At 37.1% G+C, this 27,509-nt stretch overlaps 1 protein-coding gene across 1 annotated transcript in view; it reads left to right on the plus strand.

Moving 5' to 3' along the window:
• Positions 1 to 27,509, plus strand: part of LOC150090723 (tubulin gamma-1 chain) — a 103,378-nt gene that overhangs the window by 38,129 nt on the left and 37,740 nt on the right. The window contains exons 4-6 of the mRNA XM_090379703.1: positions 2,412 to 2,579; positions 6,326 to 6,474; positions 23,840 to 24,053. Of these exons, the coding sequence (XP_090235829.1) occupies positions 2,412 to 2,579; positions 6,326 to 6,474; positions 23,840 to 24,053 (531 nt within the window). The remainder of the gene's footprint in view (positions 1 to 2,411; positions 2,580 to 6,325; positions 6,475 to 23,839; positions 24,054 to 27,509) is intronic.

Genomic DNA, 27,509 nt, shown 5'->3' on the forward strand with positions numbered 1-27,509 from the left:
ACTTCCCTTGCTACCTCCTTCAGTATAACTGTTATAGATTCCATCTGCCCCGGGTGCCTTTTTTATGTTTAACTTCAACAATTTCTTCTCTACATTGCTCTCAGTTATTACAAAATCACTTAGCTCCCTGTTAGAGTTTGATAAACTTCTGGCATTCCCCTCCTTGAATAACTGCTCGTGTGAATATAGATGCAAAATACTTGTTCAGTTTGTCAGCTATCTGAGCAGGATCATCAACTTTTGAACCATCGATATCAAGTGGACCAATCTGATTCATCCCCTTCCTTCTAGAGTTTACATAGAAAAGAACTGTTTGCTGTTTTGATTTGCATCCTTTGCCAAAGATTTTTCGTAATCTGCCTTTGCCTGCCTAACCTCCTCTGTGACTTGATTACAGACTAGCTTATATCTGCCATAGACTTCTGTGTCGCCTTATAATTTATATACATCCCATGCATTTTTCTTCTCTGCCACGAGCCTCATTAATTCATCACACATCCATTTTGACCTGAACCTTGAACAGTATTTCTTAGTTGGTATAAAAAGCGTAGTAGCCTCCATGATTAAGTCCCTGATGGTTTCCAGAATTTACTGTTGATAGCATCATCAGTTGATCCCACTGTATAGAATTTAAAAACTGTCTGAGACCACTGTAGTCACCTTTACAAAAACCCTTCCCTTTACCTTTGATGGTAGTTACATCTTTAAGTAAATCCCAGATCAGTACATTGTGATCACTGTCACCTAATTGCTCCTTTATCTGCAAATTCTTAATGCATGGATAGTCACTGCTGATAATTAGATCAAGAGTATTACTTCCTCCGGTTGCCCCTCGAACATGTTACTGTATAAAACAGTCCTCCAATAAATCTACGGAAGTCTTGCTAGCATGCGAGTGACCGATCCACAAGTTCCAGTCAATATCTGGAAAGTTAAAATCCCCGATTATAAGACATTATGATTTACTGACCCACTCTATTTCTTTGCACAACTGTTCATTGTACTCATCAGAGTCATTAGGCCTATAACACACTCCTACTCTTGTTGTCCCTTTTCCAGTTATGTCACACGAAACAGACTCAACATTGCACTGTCCACCCATGTCAACTGGATGCACTTCCTTAAATTTTGTGTTTTTTAACTAACAGCATAACCCCTCCTCCCTTCCTATGCTGTCTATCCTTTCTGTACACATTGTACTCCCCAAATTCCAATCCTTCACTGCTTATATCTGTGTGACACCATGTCTCTGATATCCCAACAATATCTTGATGCCTTGATTAGCACTTCAAATTCTTAAAATATATTTACTATACTTCTAGCATAGGTGTACATGCAAGTATACATGCACCTGTTTTTACTCTTAATTACCCTAACACAGCCTGTGTATTTACTCGTTCCATGATGACTCCCAGCAGCTCTTGAAATCTCCAGAAACTTGGTCTCTAGGCTGCTGTATTATAATAGAAGCAGTGCAAGAATCACTTTCACCTCTGCCTGTGTCTACTGTTAATCTTGTAGTCTGTGAATTCCCTCCCCCCCCAAGCTAGCAGTTTTCCGACCCACCTAACACTGCCTCGATAGCATCAGCAAATATTCTTGCACCCTTTATATTTAAGTGTATCCCATCCCTGTAAAAATTTGCCTTTGCTTCACAAAAAAACTTGTAAAATTTTCTCTTCAAGATTTGCATGCTTTGCTCTTGACATTTGTTTTCAGTCACTCCTTTTGCTGCTTCAATTCAGACTGCCCATTTCCTCCCATTTGTGATAGGGCCGACAGCAGAATACTAAATTCCCTCTCTATATTAGTTTTTGTTTTCTCATTCTTGTTTATTGCACACAAAATCTCTAGCATCTTTAATTCAGCACTTCACTTTGTTTTCTTTTCAGTATCATTGTTTACTCTTGCTTGAACAGCATAAGAAAAATCTAGGAATAAATACCTATTGTATGAGTAAATTCATACCACTTTATTGTGTTCTAAGGTACTCATGGGGAGAGCAGTTGTTTATAGGAAACAGTAAACAGCTGCTCTCCCCCCTTTAAAAGTTCTCAAGTAAAATGTACTTCAGCACTTCTAAAGTACGTATTATTTCAGTAACATGATATGTTTTAAATTAAATAATAATACTAAATCTTTGGGACTGCATTTAAATTTAACTTTACTGAAAAGCATATAAATCCCATTCCTGTATATAGGCTGCATAAAATGATGCCTCTTTTGGTATTGCTCCTGATGTCATGAGGGTAAATAATTACTATTGAACTTTAATCAAGGAGAGAACAGAAAGGGGAAATCTTAAATTATTAAAAATTAAAAAAAAAAAAAAAAACTTTTGATATGAAATCAGAAATGTTATGTTTCTATTTGTGAAATTTGTTGAAATATATAATTTAATGTTTTTAAAGGCAGATGATGAACACTATATTCCTCGAGCAGTGCTATTAGATTTGGAACCACGAGTGATTCACACCATTATGACCTCTCCATATGCAAAACTGTATAATCCAGAAAATATTTATCTTTCAAAAGCTGGTGGAGGTGCAGGAAATAATTGGGCTGTGGGATATACTCAGGTAAGTATAGCAGTATATTCTGGTTTGTTATAAATAAAACTTCTGCATGTGGTTAGTGATTTGAAAATCAGTCACTGGCCACAATCAAACATTAGAATTATTAATGGCATTGCACAGTAATTATACTTAATGTTTCTATAATTACAATAATAATTAATTTAATTTTATGCTTTTAATAAAATACTCAGATGCAAATAGTACTATCAAATAAAATTGCTCCTTTTTAGATTGCTTGCATCATTGAGTTGAGCTTTTTGGTTGAATTTTTCTAAATATCGATTGCTGTGTACATAAATTTAAGCTTTGTTTAAAGCTACAGGCAGGACTTTAGCTTTGTTTAGAACTATGGTCTTGTCTAATTGCAAGTGTTGAATTCCTTTGTTGAATTTCATTATAACTGAAAGTGATTTGGATGGATCAGGTAACCTGCTGTGTTCAACAAATAAGTAACAGTTTGTCATCTTTATTAAGCCCATTGCTAATTACAAGCTGAGCATCCAATTAGAGAGACCTGAATTTTGATAACAGACAACAGTCTGTCACCACATAACCATTACTTGATATTAAATAAAAAGTAAATTGGCCATAAATGTGATACAGCAGGTTTGTGGCATATAGTTCTTACAAAGTTCTTGATTGACGTGGCAAGGAACATGATCTGACAGACTTTGAAAAGGTATAATTGTCATTCACTGGTTGAAGGGTGTCAGTATTACAGAAACTGCACATCTTGTGGGCTGTTTTCAGAGTGCTGCAGTTAAGATGTTCCAAGAGTGGACGGATGTTGGACACAGTAGCAGTCACTGGTCCAGTGGCATGCATCCATGCCTTGTTTCATTGTTGGTTATAGTGAACATAGGCTGTCCCATCTTGTGCAAACTGAAAGAGGGAAAATATTGCAATGGCTGGCCATGAACTTTATCTAGGGACAACCAGCAGTGATCCAATGAACCATGTGGGCCACCAGAGTAGGCACTTATTCAAGGTACCCATGCTTATGGCCACCCATTGCCAATTACACCTAAAATTTGTATCTGAACAGCATCATTGGACCATTAACAACTGGGGAAAAAAAAGTTGCCTTTTCTGATGAATCACATTTCCTGATATGTTGTATGGATGATAAATGGAGGGTACAGTGACAAATTAGGGTTGAGTCACTCTGATGTCCTGGTCCAACAGAACAGGTACGTGGCAGCAGTGTTTTGGTGTGGAGGTGTTTTCCTGGGAATCTTTTGGAGTCCTTATAGCCCTAGACCACACTGCTAAAAACTACCTCTCCATTGTGGCTGATCAGACACACTGTGCCATCCTGCTGGATGACACAGGTGTTTTCCAGCAGGATAATGTGCCCTGCCATGTTGCCATATCTTTGAGAGTGGGTTGCCAAACACGAAGTGACTTTCAGGTGTTACCTTGGCTGCCAAATTCACTGGATATGATTCCCATAGAATATCTCATGCATGGATTGACAGATCCAGTGTTTGGATCATCCACCACAGATCTACCGAATGCAGTCCTGATAATATGGTACAATGTACCTTCTAAAATGTTCAGAGGCATCATAGAGTCCATACCTCACTGTGAGTGGGAATACCAGTGGCAAGAAAAGGATGTACCCACTATTAGGTATGTGGTCATAATGTTTTGACTGGGCACTGTATAATTTATTAGGAGATAAATATATATAGATAGATGGAGGAAATTATTATTTTTCGCTAAACTTTTGTTGCTTTATCTGCAACTAAGTAATATCTCAGCTTTGTAAAACGTTTTATGAATTAAATTTCTTTTTTTGATATTTGTCCATTTTTATTTATTTAAAAAATTATGAAATAATTTGAATGAGATTGCTGAAGTGGGGCTGGAGGAATTGGACCAGAGAAGTTGATTTCATGGTAAGAAATTGTTTTGGCTTTCAGTAAGCAAGCAGTTATAGCTGAACAGTATGGATGATTTTTGTGATTATATAGGAATATGAAAGCTTTGTATAGACAATATCCTGGAGAAAATTCGTGTTGCAGCTTCCTGGTGTTAAATCTTATTTGAAAAAGGGTTTGTATGATAAGTCTGCAATATCAGTCTAAAACTCCCAAAATAATTCCTAATTTCTGTGTGGAAAAGGAATGAATCAGTTTTCAAGAGAAATAAATGCATGTTGTAACTGAAAAATATAAATAAATACATAGTAAAACATAAGATTACCAAATCAACTCAAGAAAAATATAGGGATGATATCTATATAATAAGAGTGCAATCACTCAATGTTAATTGTAAATTAAATATTTTATATAATGATTTCAACAATAATTAAAAACATCTGTTTTATCATAGTTCTTCAAAAAAACAGATACCGGCTATGTTGAATTGATATTTAGAATTATTTGTTTTAACCACCAAAACAAGTTTACTTTTGATGCCTCATATCACTGTTGAATAGAATTTATATTTTTCAGTTACAACATGCATTTATTTCTCTTGAAAACTGATTCATTCCTTTTCCACACAGAAATTAGGAATTATTTTGGGAGTTTTTGACTGATATTGCAGACTTATCGTAGAAACTCTTTTTCAAATAACATTTAACACCAGGAAGCTGCAACACGGATTTTCCAAACATTCGTTTACCTAACTTTGGGCCTTTTAATTTAAGCCTTTCTTCAAACTGTTAAAAGTTTTCTCTTGCCTTCAGAGTCCAGGATATCGTCATATGATGCCAAATATCCTTTTCTAGAAGAGTACGTATAATACTATTAAAAATTATAAAATGCATCTTCCTTTGATTGCATCGTCATTAGAAAACAGTTGTAGATTTTGTTTCTGTTTTCAACTATAGTAAAACATTGAAATTATTGGTGCCTATGCATAAATTATTCAGCTTTGTTATTGTTCACATTTTGCACAAAAGTAACCCTAATAAAATTTCAAAAAATTTAATTTATTTGAACTTATTGGTATTTCTTTATGAATATTGGATATGCTGATGCCACATAAGACCTTAATTTTTTAATAGATTTGATTGCCTGTAAATTAAAGAAAATAAATATCCAATAATACTATATTAGATTTATTAACGATTTAAAATATACGTTCAGAACAAAGTTTTAATCTTTGCTAAAAGTAAACAAGCCGTTAAATAAATTAAAGAGTAGAAACCTATTTTATATAACATGCTAATAGTACAGTGCAAGATACTCTGTCTCAGACTATATATATATATAGCTTTTTTTTTTTTCTGTTTTTTTTTTTTAACCAATATATGAACAAAAGTTTTTCTCATTAGAAAACAAACTTTGTCTGAAGGTCAAATTCTTTAGACCTGTGCTGGAAAAAAAAAAAAAAAAATATATATATATATATATATATATATAAATCTCAGCCATTTTTTGAGTATCTGCAGAAATTGTACTAATAAAATTAGTACTAATTGTGTTTTTAAACCTCAGAGGCATCATAGAGGTTTGAACGTCCGGCAGGAGGATTCGGTCAGTAGCAAGGTCTGATGATGGGTATCGGCAAGATACTCGAAACGTTGCTCAATGTATATTAGTTTAGGTAACACCTAAATAAAATATATTAAAAAACTCCACGTGCTATAAGAGTGGTAATTTAGATATATTATAATTTAAATATACAAAGTATATTTTAATTAGTTAAATTTTCACTTGAATTTTCAAAATTCATGAGTGAATTCATTCAAATTCATAGTTTGACTTAATGCATTCTTTTATCATTTTTAAATTCAGGGTGAGAGGCTGTATGAGGAAATCTTTGATATTATTGATCGTGAAGCCGATGGTAGTGATAGTTTGGAAGGATTTGTTCTCTGTCATTCTATTGCTGGTGGTACAGGGTCTGGTATGGGTTCTTACATTTTGGAAAGGCTTAATGATAGGTAAGGTTTTTCCTTTTTTTTTTTTTTTTTTTTTTTGTCAGTATAGGTATCTTTAATTATGACTTAAGAGGAATTGGAGGACCCATTGATAAGCAAAATTACTAACGGCAAATACTTAAATAATGAGAGAAGATGGAAGGATACATTCATTAGTAGTGGCATATGATGCAAGAAAGCAACCTTATATATCAGCCAAAAAAAAAGTTTCAATTTTACCTATCCATTCACAACAAAAGTTTATCCAGTTCTTGAATTTATTTAAGCTATCAACTTTCACAATGACAAACGGAAGTTTATTTCAGTAATCAACCACTCGCTGGCTAAAGGCAAATTTCTGCACATCTATTCTGCAACTGTCTTTCCTCAGTTTGAATTTATGCCCCCTCAAGTGCATAATCTGAACAAGAGGATGAATTATACTAGCATTGAGATTGTTCAAACCATTCAATGCCTTATACACCTTATTTGGATCACCTTGCAGGTGCCTAGTCTCCAAATTTGGAATCACACCTGGGGTCATGGTGGGTCGACCAGAAGTGTTCCGCGATTGCGGCTTGGTCAGTCTCACTGAGGCGAATTGACTTGTCGTGCTCTGCAAGACGGTCTTGAAGGTGGCTCGAGCTCTCTTCTATGTAGCCGCTGCCACAATCTTTGCAAGTTATGCAGTATACCACATCGCTGCATAAAAGAGGGGCGACCAGAGTCTTTACGTTAGAAACCAGAGAACGTAAGCTCCTACCGGGTAGTTGCATGCATTTTATGCGGTATTCCCAGAGGATTTTTGAAATCTGGTCCGACATGCCCGGATAGTAGGGGATGTAGGTAGTAGGCATATTATTGTGTGTTGATGACGGTCTCGGGTGGATCGTGAGCTCTTGCACTTGCAATAAGTATTTGTCTAATATGTGGGTTGGATAGCCACAGTTGACCAGGTCCATCCTCACTCTGCAAATCTCAGTGTGCCTAGCTTCATTTGAGCTGGAATGGCTCCAAGCATGGGGGAATAGGATGCGGGCATTGCTGTTGAGATGACTAGGGGCGTGGCTCGATCTGTAGTTTGTGAACTGCCCGCACCACATTGGCTTACAGTATACTGAGGTTTCCAGGTGTGGGCCCACACGTTTTACGAGGACATCTGAGAATGGAAAGGATCCATCCACTTTGAACTCTGAAGTGAACTGGATGAACACTGAGGTACTCCGGTAATGTTGCTTCAGAACCACGTGGGATGACGGTTAAGATGTCATCGACTTATTTGCACCATGTTGAAATAGGTACAGGTGGGTACAGGAATATCTGTTCTTCCAATTCCTCTATGGCGATGTTGGCCACGACGGAGCTAACAGAAGTGCCCATGGCAATACCGTGCACCTGCTTGTATAAGGAATCTCTGAAGGTAATGACACTGCCTGAGCTGATGATGAACCTCTTTAATGCCTGCCTACAATATATGGATCCTTCCTCTCTCCTTGGAAAAAAGTAAATCTTAAATTACTCATTAAGAATCCCAACAAAACAGCAAATCAGGCAAATTCATACCACCCAATCGCTCTACTTCCAGTCTTCGGAAAAATACTAGAGAAGCTGATTGTACCGAGATTCCAAAAGCACTATAAATAAAGAAACCTAAACTACAGATATCAGTTTGTCTTCACTGCTGGGATGTCTACAGTGGATGCCATTAACCTAGTTATTAATAACATTTCAGCCTCCAATGAAAAGTATGTCCTCAGCTTCCTTGTGGACTTCAAAGGGGCCTTTGACACTGTTTGGTGGCAAAGTGTCCTGGAGAGGTTCCGAGAGGCCTGGATCTCCGTGCCTATTTATCGTCTCATCACGGGTTATTTCCAGAATCGTTCACTTGTGGTCTCCAGTGGATCCTTCTCTGTTGCGAGACCTGTGACTCGCGGTTGCCCTCAGGGATCAGTTCTCGGACCAGTATGCTGGAACGTGGTCCTTGATGGGTTGCTGGCTACCAAACATAATTGCACTACTAAGATCGCTTACGCAGACGATTTAATTATCCTTGTTTCTGGAAACTCCAGACTACAACTTGAAATCTGTGCTAATGAAGGCCTATCAGACCTAGATGAGTGGTGTAGTACGCATAAATTAACTATTTCTGTTCCCAAAACAAAACAACTTCTTCTCAAAGGAAAATTAAACCCAAATAGACCTGCAAGTATTAAGATTAAAGAACAATCAATAAAATTAGTTAACTCATACAAATACCTAGGAATTATGTTTGATAACAAACTTCAATTCATTACCCATGCTAAATATGTACTAAGCAAAATCAAGACTTTGACAGGCAAAATAATAAGAATTACCAAAGGTTCTTGGGGTCTGAAACCCTCCACTCTGAAGCTGTACTACAAATGTATATTTATTCCTATTGTCTGTTATGCTGTGGGTGCTTGGGGCCCCAGTATACGCAGAGTCACGGTGGAAAAAATCTTGACTCAAGCCCAACGCTTCTTCCTGATTGCAACTTCAAGAGCTTGTTGCACAATTTCAAAATTCGGCACTAGAGGTAATCAACGGTAAACTGCCAATTAAATACGAATTGCTGTACAATTACTTTCAGTATTGTACAAGGAAGGGTATTGCAGCGCAGTTCAATCAGTTTTCTGCTAACCTGGATGTGCCAGTGAAAGAAGACACTAAATTAAGAAACCAGTTCCTCCAGGAATGGCAAAACGAATAATGCCAACACTGGAAGAATTACTACCCTTTTTATACCTCAAGTTGCCGAATTTGTCAAAAGACATTGGCTCTGGTCTAACCCAGGTCTTCACCTAACTTTCCTTCTATCCGGGCATGGCAGCCTAAACTCAAAGTTATTTACTCTGGGTTTTGGCTGCGTCTCCTCTTTGTAAATGTGGCTCAGAGGAGACAGTCCAACATACAATTTTAGAATGTCGATATTATGTAGACATTTGATTTGAACTTCAGGCATTGACTGAAGTTTATGATGTAAATAACTTTACAAGTATTTAGAATGTAAAGAAAATTATCGGGCACTGGCTAACTTTGCAGACAAGGCTTTCTGCAGAAGGAAAGGACTTGCCGACTGAGAATAATTTGTAATAAGTGTACTACCACTGTATATATTGCCTTAATATTAATCGAATTGTTACAGGACCTCTGACGAGGAAATTTATTTGTGTTTATTGCCGGAAGGCAATATCAGCGTTTAGAATATATAAATCAATGTGCCAAGATCACTGTTGGGTGGGCAGTATCCTGGGATTTCGGCCTCTAATAAGGTGCATAAATTGTAAGATATATATCGGACCTCACTGTAACCGAACTGGAAGGTTCTAACTATCTGTATAGTTGTATAAGTTGTGAAGGGTAATGTAGAAATTGGTGCCTTCAACAAATTGTAATAACTGAGTTGCAAGTGTTATGGATATACAGTATGGTCAAATGTGCGACTATACTACATTGGTCTCAGGTAAGAGACTTATTGTTTGTAATAATTCCTGTGAAGTTGGTGGATCAAGATGTTTTGTAAAACCACAAATTGTAAATATTGTACAGTTACTCTTCAGCAGCATATAGGGGAAACCCTGGAGCCCGCAGAAAATAATAAAATACTTTGAATACTGCCTGAGCATAGGTTGAGGGTGGTACAGATGGCTAGGCGGCCACGTCCCTAGTCATCTCAACAGCACTGCCCGCGCCCTATTCTCCTGTGCTTGAAGCTATTCCAACTCAGATGAATCTAAGCACACTAAGATTTTCAGAGTGAGGAAGTGAATTTCCAGACCTGGTCAACTATGGCTATCCAACCCACATATTAGACAAATGCTTATTGCAAGCGCAGGAGCACGATCCACCTAAGAATGTTATCAACACATGATAATATGCCTACCACCTACATTCCCTACTATCCGTGCATGTTGGGCCAGATTTCGAAAATCCTCCGGCAATGCCGTATAAAATACGTGCAACTACCCAGTAGGAGTTTGTGTTCTCTGGTTTCTAATGTGAAGACTCCAGTCACCCCTCTTTTATGCAGTGGTGTGGTATACCGCATAACTTGCAAAATTGTGGCAGCTGCTACATAGGAGAGAGAGCTCGAGACGCCTTCAAGACCACTTTGCAGAGCATGGCAGGTCAATTCGCCTTGGTGAGACCGACCAATCCACAATCACAGAACACTTCTGGTCCACCCACCATGACCTTAACCCCAGGCGCGATTCCGAAGTGATTGACCAGTCCTGACACTTTTGCCACCACCTCTGGCTAGAGTCACTTAACATATTATGCAATTCAAGAACTATGAATCGCTGCAAGGCTACACCCTATCTTGGAGGCAACTATCTTGAAACCGGATAAATGCTGGCAGCAAATCCACGCACGTTATCCATGCAACAACAATGAGCAGCAATCTAGTAGTTGAATGTTTAATTTCTTGACCATGCACGCATCACTGCATGCACAACTCTATCTGTTAAATTTTGTCTCTAATGTATTTTTATCCTCTTAATAATTTGCTGAAGAAGGGGCCCATTTAACCCTGAAAGCTTCACACCATTTGTTATTAAAAGTTTTTCACTGGAATATACAGTATTTATCCCTTATGCAATGGAATCCAGTACAACAGGCCCATTTATTTTCATACAAAATTTCATGATTTATAATAGAAAAGCAATGATTTTTATGCATGAGAAATCATTGCTTTTTTGTTTTGTTTCCATGCATCTGCCATATTGCCCATTCATTCCTCTAATCAACTCACAACACCAAACATAATATCCAGCCTTGGCTACAATATATGGTTTACAGATTTGCTATGTGATATATATGAAAAAAAAAAAATAAATAAATAATAATTGCTGGATCTCTGTTGGCCCGATTTTAATGAAATTTGGGAAGGCTTGATGAATCATTCTATAAGAGCCAAATGCAAAATTTCATGAAAATCCACCCACTGAGTGTTGAGTTATTACATGTTGATGGATGGACAAAGAAGTGCTAATTGCCACATTTCTATTGGTCCAATTTTAATGAAATTTGTGTCTCGACAGGCCTCTCTGAAAGAGCTAAATGTAAAATTTTATGAAAATCTATCCATTAGGAGTTCAGCTATTACATGTGGCACACAGACAAATGGACATGTTGAAGACAATAGGCTCTTTACACATATATGCCAGCACACCTAAAAATAGACATACATATATATAAATACAATAATAATAACACCTACAATAATTAACTTAGGAACTAATTAACATTGTTTAACCAAAACTGATTCATTTTTTTTCAGATTAGGCCTTTGCAGAGAGCTACTGAGACAAACAGTAGTTTACTGGAACAAAGATTTCAAATTGATTCAACCATTAACAGACAATAGTTAAAGTTACCCAATCAGAGAGAATAGAATTAAAATATAAGATTGAAAAGGCAACTGTTAAATTACAGTTAAGAATTTAACACAAGAAAATATTTATGTACACTTTAAAAAATAATAAAATTAAATGAATTAAAGGGTGGCAGAGTTGCTTCAGGGAGGGGAAGTAAATTAAAATTGTTTTTATCTTTCAACTTGAACTGAAATGGGCTAAAGTAAAGAAAGCATACAAAAGTTCAATGAAATTTACCGGTAAAAGTACTTTGCCGTAACAGCATTTGTATTGTTGCTCACTCGGTAAACAGACGGTGGGTGTTATCGTTCTGGAGTAGAAGTTGAATCCCAAGGGAGCTTGAAACCCTCCCAAAGTGGAGGGGGGTAACCTGATCTTTTTTATTTAGAATCACTAATTGAATCACAAACAGAGTCATATTGGAAGTTCTGCCGTCATAAAAAAATGTTCGTAACGTAGTTTCACCGGTAAACTTTTTCAAAGTTCGCCGTGCTTCTTGTGTGGACTTCGTTTGCCTTTTTTTTTCTTAATAAACAATTTATCCACTAGTCCACCAGTGATTCTAAAGAAAAAAGGTCAGGTTACCCCCTCCACTTCGGGAGGGTTTCAGTCTCCCATGGGATTCAATTTAACACCCACCGTCTGTTTACCAAGCGAACAACAATACAAATGCAGTAACGGCATTTGTATTGTTTTCATCGAACTTTTGCATGCTTCTCATGCAGGCTTTCTTTACCTTCGTCCTGAAACGAATTAGTGAATTATGGAAATAATTTGATTAAGAACAATATAATGGTCTTTAAACAATTCTAAAATAAAATTTTGAAGTAAAGTTTTAGAGAAAGTTACAAGCCAAAACTGTGATCTCAAATTGATTTAAACCATTTCAAGTAATAGCTAAAATTACTTTTTTGGAAGGCTGGGAAGTGTCTATTTGTCCATAATACTATACGTTGAAAATAGAAAATTAATTAGTTGGCCTAACACAGTGAGAGTTAGAAAGATGTTGAATTTGCGTAAAAAGCATTAGAGGTTCTTTAAGGTCGACTATGTAGCTTGGTTGAGAACCATCTGATAAGTTACTTCTACAGGCAGTTCCTGCTTTACGAGATCCCGGGTTTACGAGGTGCTCTTTTCTTTTTTTTTTTTTTTTTTTTTTTCTTTTTTTTTTAGTATCAAATATCAACAAAATTGAAAATATGAACATTAATTGCAAAAAATTAATGTTAAACATTCATAAATACCACATTTCAAACCATGCATGTAGCTACACGATACAGTGTACTCCGCTTTACGATATTAATCTGTTACCATCGTATCTCGAAAATATCGTAATGTGAACCCATAACAGATTGTTTTTTGGTAATTCATTCCACGACCTCGGAAGTTGAAATTAGCATTAGCATTAGTAGAGGCATTTGATGCAAGAAAGCAAGCTTATGCAGCATCAGCCAAAAAAAAAAAAAAAAAAAAACCCACTTCCACTTCACCCCTCTGTTCGTTCAAAATACCTGTCCAGCTGAGCCTTAAACTTATTTAGCCTATCAACCTCCACCACAAGGGATGGAAGTCTGTTCCATCAACCAACCACCCGCTGGCAAATTTCCGCACGTCTATCCTACATCTGTCTTTCCTCAATTTGAATTTATGCCCTCTCAGGTGATTTTTCTGAGCTAGAGGAAGAATCCCATCAGCATTGAGCATGCTTAAACCATTCAAGGCTTTATACACCTCTATCAGATCACCTCGCTGGTGCCTAGTCTCCAGACACTGTAATTTGCAAAACTTAAGCCTTTCTTCGTAAGAGCACCCCTTTGTTCCATTTACTAATCTTGTTGCCCTTCTCTGTACTCATTCCAGCAGCTCTACATCCTTCTTGAAATGAGGCCTCCAGACCTGTATACAGTACTCTAGGTGTGGCCTGACCATTGCCTTATACAATGGAATAATCACCTCCTTATCCCTGCTAGAAAAATTCCTGTATATCATTGACAATACTCCATGAGCTACTCTTGCAGCCCGTCTGCACTGCTCAGAGAACTTCATATCTGCCTGCACAACCACCCCCAAGTCCCTTTCATTCTCTACCACTGTCAGTGTAGTACCACAGAGTTGATATGTTGCTCTGGGGTTGCTGTTTCCCATGTGTAGTACTTTACATTTGTCAATGTTAAACTTCATTTGCCACCTCTCAGCCCATCTGCTCAACCTTTCCAGATTCCGTTGTAGCAGCATACTGTCAGTAGTGTCCTTAACAACCCTGCCAATCTTTGTATCGTCTGCAAACTTGGACATTAAGCTTGATATACCATCATCAATATCATTTATAAATACAGAAAACAATAATGGACCCAACACTGAGCCCCGAGGGACTCCACTAATAACATTAGTCCACGATGAGCAGTGTCCATTGATTACCACTCTCTGTCTTCTCCCCCTCAACCACCCCTTTATCCATAGCAGCAATTTGCCTCCAATGTCACACTGCTCCAATTTGTGTAGCAGTCTTCCATGTGCAACAGTATCAAAAGCCTTTCTAAGATCCAAGTATATAATATCAAAGTTATTCCCTGCATCCAGTTCTTTTGTGACTGCATCATAGTATCCAATCAAGTTGGTCAGGCAAGACTTCCCCTTAACAAAACCATGCTGTGTCTGAGCTATAACTGAAGTCTTGTCTTAATGATCCTGCAGTGCTTCTTTAACCAGTGCCTCCATTAATTTTCCTGGAACAGAAGTTAAGCTCACAGGTCTATAATTACTTGTGTCAGCCTTTGATCCTCCTTTGTGAATTGGGGTCACATTTGCACATTTCCAGTCTATGGGTACCTCCCCTGAGTCCAAGGAAGCTCTCATAATTATGGCTAAGGGTTTGCTTACTTCCTTTGCTGCCTCCTTTAATATAACTGGATAGATCCCATCCACCCCGGGTGCCTTTCTTGTGTTTATCTTCAACAATTCTCGCTATATGACTCTCTAAAAGGTTGTTTTTGTAGTGTAAATTGTATTAGTTACTAATTCAAGTGATTAAATGCACTACATTTTCATTGTTATCATATGTTCTCTTATAAGAACCAATTTTGAACGGCTTTGTGATATTTTTTTAAAGTATGTTTCTGGAGGTCACAACCATAAAACAGTAAAAACAATTTGCACTTTTCTGTTACTGCAAGCAATTATAAACGGGTAGTAAACTCAATGTTATTGCATTTGAGAAAATACCAATAGCCGGAATCGTGTGGATTTTTACGTTATTATGGTGAAACGTGTTTCCCCTCTACTGAAATCTTCAATTGTATAAAAAACAAATAAATTTTCAGAATCTTCTCTTTATTCCTTTTTTTTTTAAGCTTCGTAAACTTGTCACTACGTGCAAATTGTGTTAGTTGCAATTTGTGCGTTTTGTTAAAAAATGCTTATGCATATGCTATTGAAATTTATAAAGAAAAGAGATTATCTTGGAAACAAGCACCTCTTGAAGCATTTCTGAAGACGACTCCTTGTGCAACAAACCGAGTGCCGAGCCAATAATGAGTGATCAACGAGTGTGCATTTAGTCGATGATGATGATGAAGAATAAACATTCTTTAACATTTGTAAGTCATAAATAATTTCTTTATTATTATAATTTGCTTGATTTTACAGGCTACATTTTCATTTCTTTGGATAAATCAATCATTGTTTAAACATAAACTAATTAGCTAACTGATTTCGTTGTTGATAAGGTAACCCCTATTTTTAACATTATGTCTATCGGAAATAAATTTCCGCTTTATGAGTTTTCGCTTTACAAGTGCGCACTAGGAACAAATTAACTCGTAAAGTCGAGAACTAGCTGTACCTATGTGAATGAGTCTGCTGAATGCTGACCCCCAGCAAGTGATGATGCAGATACTACTGTGACAACCTGGTGGCTGGAGAAAGAATAGGAACAACTTGGAGAAAACTGTATGGGAAATGTCTGTTGTCTGTCAAGGTTTTGAAAATGTGATTCCTCCAAAATGGATCCACAAGAAAAGAGTTTTCTGAAGATGTTAAGCCAAAATGGACTGACCTAAGGCCTGTATTTTTGTTGAGTATGGATGATTTGTTCTTTGATAAAAAAAGTCTCTTTGAATTTACTATTAAAAAAACTGGTATCTATAGATATCATGGAAATCTGATTTAAGAAGGGTTTATGTTTAACTTCACTGGAATGAGCCACCAGCTGAGTTTTATGGGTCCTCCCAAGATCTAAATCCACTTTATACTCCCCCCCCCAAGTGGCATTTGAAAGGCTGTCCCATTTGTTCAGTGTGTATACCTTTTGACATTTGCATAGAATTCAATAGATGCTACCTGGTATTGGAAGGATCAGAGGAGTCAACACAAAGTTTAGCCCTTAGAGAATGAGCTGATTTAAAATAAGTTTTAATACCAAACCTGACCATTGATCCTGCAAAGTTCCTCCGAAAATATCCCAAGGTATTGTCGAACCATACATAAGCTCTATTCCTGATGTTTGTGAAGCTGATTAAAAAAGGTTGCAATGGTGTTTTCAGTAATCTTCTGGACCATGTATTAAGGATATACAGGGTGATCCATTTTGAAACAGCATAAAAGTAAAAAAGAATAAAACAAAAACTACTTCACATATTTTATTCAAACTCTGAACAAACATAGCTGAAACTCTTAAGTTTATATTGGATCTAAACATGGCCTCCTTGGTTTATACAGCTTATGCAGTATCAGGTAGCCAAGAGTTTCCAGGTTTTATCCAGTATTTGTGGTGTGATTGATTTGAATGCAGCAGTGATCTATCTTTTCAGATCATTAACGTCTCTCAGACATCGAATATATACAGGATTCTTAACATAACCCCGCACACAAAAAAGTCAGGTGGGGTAAGGTCAGGTGAATTAGAGAGCCAAGCAATGGGTCCTCCACACCAGTTTTCACATGTAACACTTTGAAACTGTACATACCATTGAACACACTTTGCTCACTCTTTGGTAGTTGGCAGCACTTTGAAATGTCAGATACAGCAGTGCCTCTGTTGGTAGCATTTAGTAGTGACATAGTATCAGTAAACTCCCAACATTCCTTTTCATATCTGTAACAAAACATATAATAATAAAAATGGGTGGCATAGTGATATAACATTGTTGTACTTTTATGATGTTCTGTACACTGTTCTTGAATAGGCACTAAACTTTCTCTAGTTCATCTCTTCTATAATTCTAATCACAAATAGTGAGAACTCATCTAATGCAGGAGCAGATGACACCAGCCTTTGTGTGAAGGGGAACAGTAAATTTTGCTAAATATAATATTGATCAAATAGCACATTAGAGGTGGCACAGAACTCATACTGAGAGAGGCGGAAAACCTCACAGAGTTGGGCTAATGATACAAGATAGATATCCACAAACCTCTGTTACAGGAGTAAAACATTATTATGATTAAGGTACATAATACAAACCTGAAACCACTTCCTAATGACAGAAAATATCTTCAAGTTTTTATTTACCAGCCAGAATATGTGCATGCTGCAGTAGATGGCAAAATTATCACAAAACTGTAATAATAGCAGAATTTATCAACCCCTAAAAGGTGTAGTGCAGCATAGTTTGGTTTGGTGAGTTGCATGTCTGCCACTGCTGTTATATGTAAATATCAGACACAGTTAAAAATGAAACCAAGAGACACATGTGCAAACCACAGTTACTCAACATCATGTACTTCAAACATCAACTTATTTTGTGCAATTTGAGGTTTTCACATTTTGAACCACTTTTATTTTTTTAGTGAAATAAACATTCAGTGTATGTCAAAAGTTAAAATTACCACTTCAACGTGGGTACAAAGCAAAAATAAATCTATTTATTCTTGATACTAAACTCCAAATTATTGAACATTGAAGAAGTTGATAAGATGGATGGAGCACACCAAAGAGAAATTGCAAAGCAGTTAACATTCCTCTATCAATGTTGTCATCGGTATTCAAAAAACCAAAAAAAAAAAAAAAAAAAATAGAAGCCACTTATCCTTATTGCAGAAAACCTTGACTGTTTCAATTAACAGTTACTTTTAAAATTACACTTGATTCTTGTGAATGTCACTGATTTCCATTTTTTTTAGAATTAGGTTGTTCTATTTTTCTATTTATGGATATATTCATTTTATGTAAAAATGTGTGTAAAATGGCCAATTAAGGCTTAATTAGAGTAAACTATGAAACAAAATTAGAAATCTGTTTTTGATTTTTTCATTTCATTATTGCAAATTGAGAGAAGTCAGATCCCTTGAAATTTGTCTTAACAGATCCCTTGAAGATATTCTCTATCACCTGGAAACGGTTTCAGGTTTATATCATGTACCCTGTAAAACAAGTTTCTGGACACCCTGTATTTTAAAAAAAATACCTTAAACTTATTCATTTAAACTCTACAATCACATGGCTTTTATATTCCTACTCAGAAATCTGATTCTGATTAAAATGATTAAAACTGATGTCTGCACCATCAGTTTTAATCAGTATGAAACTTTAGAAACATACCTCTCCCTTGCCACAAACACCAGATTTTTGGTGTTTATATGTTTTGATTAAATTAAGTAATTTCCAAGTTATTTCTATTTATTTAAAACGTTACGCGCGCGCGCGCACACACACACACACACACACACACACACACACACACACACACACACAACTGTTCCTTTATAAGCAAATTAAAAATTCCAGTTCTCAAAAGGGCAATCTATATTTTTAAACTTTCACGTACAATTTTGAAAAGTATATTTCTCTTAATTTCACTCACAAAAAAATATAATAATAAATAAATAAATATAGAATGAGGGTTTCAAAGTTTCTTTTCATTTACAGTCAGTCCTCGTATAGCACGATAGTTGTGTTCCTAGAAACTCTCATGCAATGCAAAATCGTGCAATATAAACAACAGGCCCTATGGGAAAAATAGGGTTAGGTGCCGACCACCGAAGATTGAACACATTGGTAACCAAAACATTACCAAACACAATAAATAATCGTAATAAAATACTTATGTATTTTATAACGATTAAAATACGTAATAAAAATAATATTATAATTTTATAATATTTTTTATTATTATTATATTATATTTTATTATAATATAATAAATAATACAAAATAAAATAATAAAAATTATGTATTTTTTACGAATAAAATATATCATTTATTTATAATAAAATAAATAAAATATTGCTAATGCTTTTGCTTCTATCGTAAGCAAACTTTTTTGTTTGATTTTCTATCGAAACAGATGACAGCCGTTCCATCTCTTCCAATTCTTTGTGTCTTAATCTAATGGATTTTAATTACACTTTGAGTTGTTCCTGCTATGAAAGTTGTTTTTATTTTCTCTGCATTCTTTGTAATTCTCGGCGTTGCCTCATTTAGGTCTGTAGCATGTGCAATATCACATGGTCTTTCATTTCACTCAAAGCGTTTCACAATTTCATATTTTTTTCTTTATCGACAGAGGCGGACTGGCCATAAACCTTACTGGGGAAACCCCGGTTGGCCGGAGGCTTATGTGATTTTGGCCATAAACCATAGTATGAGGCTACTATAATTTCCCGGGTAAGAATTTTTGACTAAGTCCGCCTCTGTTTATCGATATTGCTTTTCTTTTTCTCTATGAATCTGTAGTGTCTTCACCAGGATGCTTCCTTTTCACATCTTTTAAGTATTTTACTCATTTTTAGGGAATAAAGCACAATTACAAAACGAGGAGGCACGCTTGATACACATAAACAAAGCTGCATGCATGTAGCAACTGAATAAACAACACCGTAAAGGCAGAGATACACTATTAACACCTCACATTTTACTAAAGCACATTTCTAGGGGTTACTACCATAAAACAATAAAAACAATTTCCAGTTGCGTTTCTGCTAGTAGAATCTGTTATAAACTGGTAGTAAACTCGATCTAATTGCACTTGCGATTATACCGATAGTTGGAATTGTGTTGGTTTTTACGTTATTATGTTGAAATGTGTTTCCCCTTCACTGATATAAAACACATAAATACATTTTTCAGTATCTTCTTTTCATTCCTATCGTGTTGCGTTCGGTTGGGGTGATTCCGCGTTCGACTGCCATTTCTTGTAAACACAAAGGCGAATCATGCAGAAGCGAATTCGGTTCGTGTTATATAAGATATCGTTCCCCTATTTATAAATCGTGTATGATTGAATTTGTGTTGTGTAAACACGTGTTATACGAGGACTGACTGTACTTTCATATAATGCCAAGGTGGTAGAGAGTTTATTTCATTGGTACAGCTATACCAGCACTGCAGTTGACAATAGATTGTGAATTTTTATGATAGTACAGTTGTCCCCTGCTATAGCACAGTTCACTGAGTGCTTGTTTACTATAGTTCTCTGTATATTTTGATATCTTTACCCAGAGTTGCACTCCATTCCTCTCGAATAGCACTATTCACTCCAAATGCCTTGGGAGTAGTAACCCATCGACAGGTGTTCGGATGCCTGAAGGTCCAATCAAAAGAAACTTTAATGCTCTTCAGTCTAATTTTCTGATCAGCTTTGTAATTCACAGTGCATGCCTTCAAGTGTGCATTCTTTGCTTTCACTGTTAAAAATTTACTTTTAGCCAATACTATAATTAATGAGAAAACTGCCAAATTGTGAACCAAACTGGAAATGTTGCAAAGCATTTCCAATTTATGACAAGGAGGAAACTTTGTACTGGCACAAGTTTTGTGTGCCCATAGCTGTAAAATGCTATGGTCATATGCACCATTTCTTGCATATTACAAAAATATGCAAGAAATGGTGCACATTACCATATATTCTCTCACATGATAGTATCCAAATTGGTCAGGCAAGACTTTCCCTTAACAGAACCATGCTGTGTCCGGCTATAACTGAAGTCTTGTCTAGATGATCCTGCAGTGCTTCTTTAACCAGTGCCTCCATTAATTTTCCTGGAACAGAAGTTAAACTAACAGGTCTATAATTACTTGTGTCTCCCTTTGATCCTCCTTTGTGAATTCGGGTCACATTTGCACATCTCCAGTCCACGGGTACCTCCCCTGAGTCCAAAGCAGCTCTCATAATTATGGCTAAGGGTTTGCTTACTTCCTTTGCTGCCTCCTTTACTATAACTGGATAGATCCCATCCACCCCAGGTTTCTTTTTTATGTTTATCTTCAACAATTTCTCCTCCACTTTACTCTCAGTTATTACAAAATCAGTTAGCTCACTGCCAGAGTTTAACTCACCTCTGGCATTCCCCTCCCTGAATAACTCCTCATGTGTGAATGTAGATGCAAAATACTCATTCAGTTTGTTAGCCACCTGAGCAGGATCATCAACAGTTGAACCATCAATATCCAGTGGACCAATCTGATTCATCCCTTTCCTTCTAGAGTTTACATAGGTAAAGAACTCTTTGTTGTTTTTCTTTGCATCCTTTGCCAAAGATTTCTTATCTGCCTTTGCGTGCCTAATCTCCTTTGTGACTTGGTTACAGTACCAGCTTATATCTATTATAAGCTTCCATGTTACCCATTAATTTATAGGTATCCCATGCATTTTTCTTCTCTGCCATATGTCTTGAACAATATTTCCTAGTTGGTATGTAAAGCCTAGTAGCTTCCAAGAATTTGCTGTTGGTAACATCATCAGTTGGTCCCACCGTATAGAATTTAAATACTGTCTCAGTCCATCGTAGTCGCCTTTATGAAAGCAAAAACCCTTCCCTTTACCCCTGATGGTAGTTACCTCTTTGAGTAAATCCCACTTCAGCACACTGTGATCACTGCCACCTAGTGGTTCCTTTATCTGCAGATTCTTAATGCATGAAGAATCACTACTGATAATCAAATCAAGTATATTACTCCCTCTAGTTGCCTCCCGAACATGCTGCTGTAGAAAACATCCAATAAATCTACAAAAGCCTTGCTAGTGTGTCAGTGACCAACTCACAAATTCCAGTCAATATCTGGAAAATTAAAATCCCCCATTATAAGACTCTCTGATTTACTGGCCCACTTTATTTCCCTATACAGTTTCTTATTATACTCATCAGAGTCATTAAGCCTATAGCACACTCCTCCTCTCAATTTTGATCTCACACCAAATGCTTACGTCACACCAAACTGACTCGACACAGCACTGTCCATCGATGTTGACTGGCTTCACTTCCTTGGATTTTATGTGTTTCTTAACTAATAGCACAACTCCTCCTCCCTTCCTATCCTGTCTATCCTTCTGGCGCACATTGTACTCCTCAAATTCCAGTTCTGCATTCCTTATATCTGTGTAACACCACGTCTCTGATATCCGAACAATATCTGCCTTTGATGTTTTGAGCAATACCTCAAATTCGTCAAATTTATTTACCAAACTCCTAGCATTGGTGTATACATGCACCTATTCCTATTCTTAGCTGCCCTAACATAACCCATGTGTTTACTTTTACCGCAATGACTCCCAGCAGTCTCTGAAATATCCTGCATTTTATTTTCCAGGCTGCTGCTCATTCCAGTAGAAGCAGTGCGAGAATCACTTTCACCTCTGCAAGTGGCAGTGGCTACTGTTAATCTATTAGTCCTTGTATCCCACCCCAAACTGGCAATTTTCCAACCCATCTAACACTGCCTCGATAGCATCAGCAAATATTCTTGCACCCTTTCTATTTAAGTGTATCCCATCCCTGTAGAAGCAGTCTCCCCTGTTAACAAGTACAGACTAGGCTGAAAAAAATTCTACCCCTTGAGCCTTGCACAATCTTTCCAGGGGCGAATTGATCGACAAGGCTCTCATCATATACTCCCTCCTATCGTGTCCTGCCAGAATTGCAGACACTTTCAAATTCAACTATAATTCACGGCTTTTTTTCAACAGGGACCTGTACTTGTTAAGTAATTCCGCCGGTCTCCTACTCTTAATATCATTAGTGCCAATGTGTACAACAGTATCACCTTTTGTGCCCTTAAAAGATGATATCTGCTCTACAATGTCATCAACCTTTGCCCCTGGCAGACATACCCTGGTCCTGTTCCACCTATCCTTTTTACATACCATGTTCCCCGTTTCCCTGACAATAGTCACCAACAACTACTAGTTCCTGTGGGACCAGAGCATTCTGCCTTGAGGGTTCTTGTTCACTTTGTTCCCCACTCTGACTTTTCGAAATACGAAAATGCATGCTTTGTGTGGAACCCACTCATAAATATACTAGTAAAGAAGTTTCTAGAGAATTCCATCGAAAGTTCTAGAGTCTTCCAGAAACATCTGACCTTATGTAGCAATATTCTGGAATGTTCCAGAACATTCTCAAGTGCTCTGGAAATTTCCTGAATGTTCTAGAAAAAATTTAAAAAATAAATAGATAAAATTGATGGAAAAGATAATTATACCAACTACAGGTCTTGGTTTTCAGTATGATATTTGAAAACTAGTTTTTTTTTTTTTTTTTTGTTTTTTTTGGCTGATGCTGCATAACTTTTTAAGCACTTATCTGAGTTTTTGAACATATTTCCTACAAGAATCTGTCAATTATTTCAGTGAGGAAATTGATGCTGACCAGTCTAATTTGTATTTTAAGGGTTTATATGTTTCTGCCACATTTAATATTGTTATATGGAGAAATGGTGCCTTAAAATTAGCTAGAAATACTGGTCATGCCAGCCAGTTAAAATTGTTTACATTGTTTCTTGCGGATAAATCTACTCCATTAAATGTGAATTCATCTAGTACACCCAATGTTTACAACCCTGTTTAAAAGTGCCGAACAAGGATGCCTGTATACTGATTTGATTACACCGCGTGCATACTAGTTAGTGTCTATGTACTTTACCAGTGACCACAGTCCATTGCAACTTTATTAATATTGAAACAATGTCTTAATTTAGAATAATAAAAAATATTAACATATCAATATAAATTCAATGATTAAAATAATTATAATTTTATTATATTTATTAATTTTAGGTTTCCAAAAAAACTGATAGAAACATATTCTGTTTTTCCAAATCAAGATGAGATAAGTGATGTTGTTGTCCAGCCATACAATTCATTGTTAACTCTGAAGAGGCTTACACAGAATGCAGACTGTGTAGTAGTTCTTGATAATACAGCTTTGAATAGAATTGCAGTTGATCGGCTTCATATCCAAAATCCTAGCTTTGCTCAGATTAATATGCTTGTAGGTATCTGTTTATATATGTTTAGTTGCTTGTTTAAATTGTATTATATGGACAAAATAAATTACACATTTAATCTTTTCATCCAATTTATGTTGGGGATAAATTGCAAAATGAAGATGAATTCTAATATTTTTAATCCTGAGTTTTGAAGCTTTTTTATGCTATTTGAAAATTATTTACAGTAATTACAGTAAACTAACCCCAGAGTAACGTATAAACTCTGTAGTACTACACTGACAGTGGTAGAGAACGAAAAGGACTTGGGGGTAATTGTGCAGGCAGATATGAAGTTTTCTGAGCAGTGCAGACGGTCTGCAAGAGTAGCTCATGGTGTCTTGTCAATGATATGCAGGAATTTTTCTAGCAGGGATAAGGAGGTGATTATCCCCTTGTATACGGCAATGATCAGGCCACACCTTGAGTACTGTATACAGGTCTGGAGGTCTCATTTTAAGAAGGATGTAGAGCTGTTGGAACTAGTACAGAGAAGGGCAACAAGATTAGTGATTGGAACAAAGCATTAGCAAAGGCACATGATGCAAGAAAGCAAGCTTATATAGCATCAGCCAAAAAAAAAAAAAAAAAAACCCTTATTTCACCCATCCACTCCTCCAAATGTTTGTAATGTTCTGCCTTGAATCTATTTAAGCTTTCAACTTCTACAACAGCAGATGAAAGTTTGTTCCAGCAATCAACCACCCACTGGCTAAAGGCAAATTTCTGCAAATCTATCCTACAACCGTCTTTCCTCAATTTGAATTTATGCCCTCTCAGGCGATTATTCTGAGCAAGAGGAAGAATCCCATCAGCATTGAGCATGCTCAAAACATTCAAGACATTATACACCTCAATCAGATCACCTCGCAGGTGCCTAGTCTCCAGACACTAATTTGCAGAACTTAAGCCTTTCTTTGTAAGAGCAACCCTTTGTTCCATTCACTAATTTTGTTACCCTTCTCAGTACTCGTTCCAACAGCTCTACATCCTTCTTAAAATGAGGCCTCCAGACCTGTATACAGTACTCAAGGTGTGATCTGACCATTGCTTTATACAAGGGAATAATCACCTCCTTATCCCTGCTAGAAAAATTCCTGTATATCATTGACAAGACACCATGAGCTACTCTTGCAGACCGTCTACACTGTTCAGAAAACTTCATATCTGCCTGCACAATTACCCCCATGCCCTTTTCTTTCTCTACCACTGTCAGTGTGGTACCACAGAGTTGATACGTTACTCTGGGATTACTGCTTCCCATATGTAGTACTTTACATTTGTCAATGTTAAACTTCAATTGCCACCTCTCAGCCCATCTGCTCAACTTTTTTTTAGATCCTGTTGCAACAGTGTACTGTCATTAGTATCATTAACAACCCTGCAAACTTGGACATTAAGCCTGATATACCATCATCAATATCATTTATAAATACAGAAAATAACAATGGACCCAACACTGAACCCTGAGGGACTCCACTAATAACATTAGCCCACGAGAAGCAGCGTCCATTGATTACCACTCTCTGTCTTCTCCCACTTAACCATTCCTTTATCCATAGCAGCAATTTGCCTCCAGTGCCACACTGCTCCAATTTGTGCAGCAGTCTTCCATGTGCAACAGTATCAAAGACTTTTCTAAGATCCAAATATATGATATCAAAGTTATTCTTTGCATCCAGTTCCTTTGTGACTACATCATAGAATCCAAGGTGCCTCCGTAGCCAGGTGGGCAGGAGCAGCAGTTTGTAGCACATGCTTCTTGATCAGACCGGGGTTCGAGCCCGTGACCACCAAATACGGAGGATGCAGAAAGGTCAGGAAATGACCACTGCATATCCCCGGAGCAATATGGCCTTAGTTGCTAATCTCCTAAAAACCAAATAATATCCAAACATAGTATCCAAACAAATTAGTCAGACAAGACTTCCCCTTAACAAACCCATGCTGTGTCTCAACTATAACTGAAGTCTTGTCTAGATGATCCTGCAATGCTTCTTTAACCAGTGCCTCCATTAAGTTCCCTGGAACAGAAGTTAAACTAAAAGTAAAAAGTAAAGTGCAGCCATTATCAACCCACTGCAGGGTGGAAGCCTCCTCAACAATTCATGCTGAGGGAAATGGACCATAATCTGCCACGCTGGTCCAGTGCGGGTTGGCAGATCGACCGTATTCAGCAGGCAGGGGCTTGAACCCCGGTCTACTCAAAGAGCGTGTGCTACTGCACTCCCGCTCCTGCCCACTCGGCTACGGAGGCCTACGGAAGTTAAACTAACAGGTCTGTAATTACCTGTGTCTCCCTTTGATCCTGCTTTGTATATTGGGGTCACACTTGCACATCTCCAGTCCATGGGTACCTCCCCCGAGTCCAGGGAAGCTCTCATAATTATGGCTAAAGGTTTGCTTACTTCCTTTGCCGCCTCCTTTAATATAACTGGATTGATTCCATCCACCCCAGGCCCACTATATTATCAGATTATCTAGCTTACTGCCAGAGTTGAATACACCTCTGGCATTCCCCTCCCCAAATAACTCCTCATGTGTGAATGTAGATGCAAAATACTCATTTAGTTTGTTAGCCACCTAAGCAGGATCAACAGTCGAACCATCAATATCCAGTGGACCAATCTGATTCATCCTCTTCCTTCTAGAGTTTACATAAGTAAAGAACTCTTTGCTGTTTTCTTTGCATCCTTTGCCAAAGATTTCTCGTAATCTGCCTTCACCTGCCTAACCGCCTTTGTAACTTGTTTAAAGACCAGCTTATATCTATCATAGGCTTCTGTGTCACATGTTAATTTATATGTATCCCATGCATATTTTCTTCTATGTCACATGTCTAATTAGTTCATCTGATATCCATTTAGGCCTAAACTTTGAACAATATTTCTTAGTTGATATTTAAAGCCTAGTAGCTTCCAAGATAAGTTCTTTGAATGCTTCCCAATTTGAATTTGCTGTTGATCATCAGTTGTTTCCACCGTATAGAATTTAAATACCTTCTCAGACCCCCGTAGTCACCTTTACGAAAGCAAAAACCCTTCCCTTTACCCCTGATGATAGTTACCTCTTTGAGTAAATCCTAATTCAGCACACTGTGATCACTGCCACCTAGTGGTTCCTTTATCTGCAGATTCTTGATGCATGAAGAATCATTACTGATAATCAGATCAAGAGTATTACTCCCTGTAGTTGCCTCCCGAACATGCTGCTGTAGAAAACAATCATCCAATAAATCCACAAAAGCCCTTGCTAGTGTGTGAGTGACCAACCCTCAAATTCCAGTCAATATCCGGGAAATTAAAATCCCCCATTATAAGACACTAATTTACTGGCCCACTATATTACTCTGCACAATTGCTCATTATACTCATCAGATTCATTAGGCCTATAATACACTCCTACTTTCATTTTTCCTTTCCCAGTGCTTATGTCACACCAAACAGACTCAACATTGCATT

The sequence above is a fragment of the Mastigoproctus giganteus genome, chromosome 1 (genome assembly GCF_048544385.1).
Source record: "Mastigoproctus giganteus isolate SK-2022 chromosome 1, ASM4854438v1, whole genome shotgun sequence".
In the NCBI taxonomy this organism is placed as follows: domain Eukaryota; kingdom Metazoa; phylum Arthropoda; class Arachnida; order Uropygi; family Thelyphonidae; genus Mastigoproctus; species Mastigoproctus giganteus.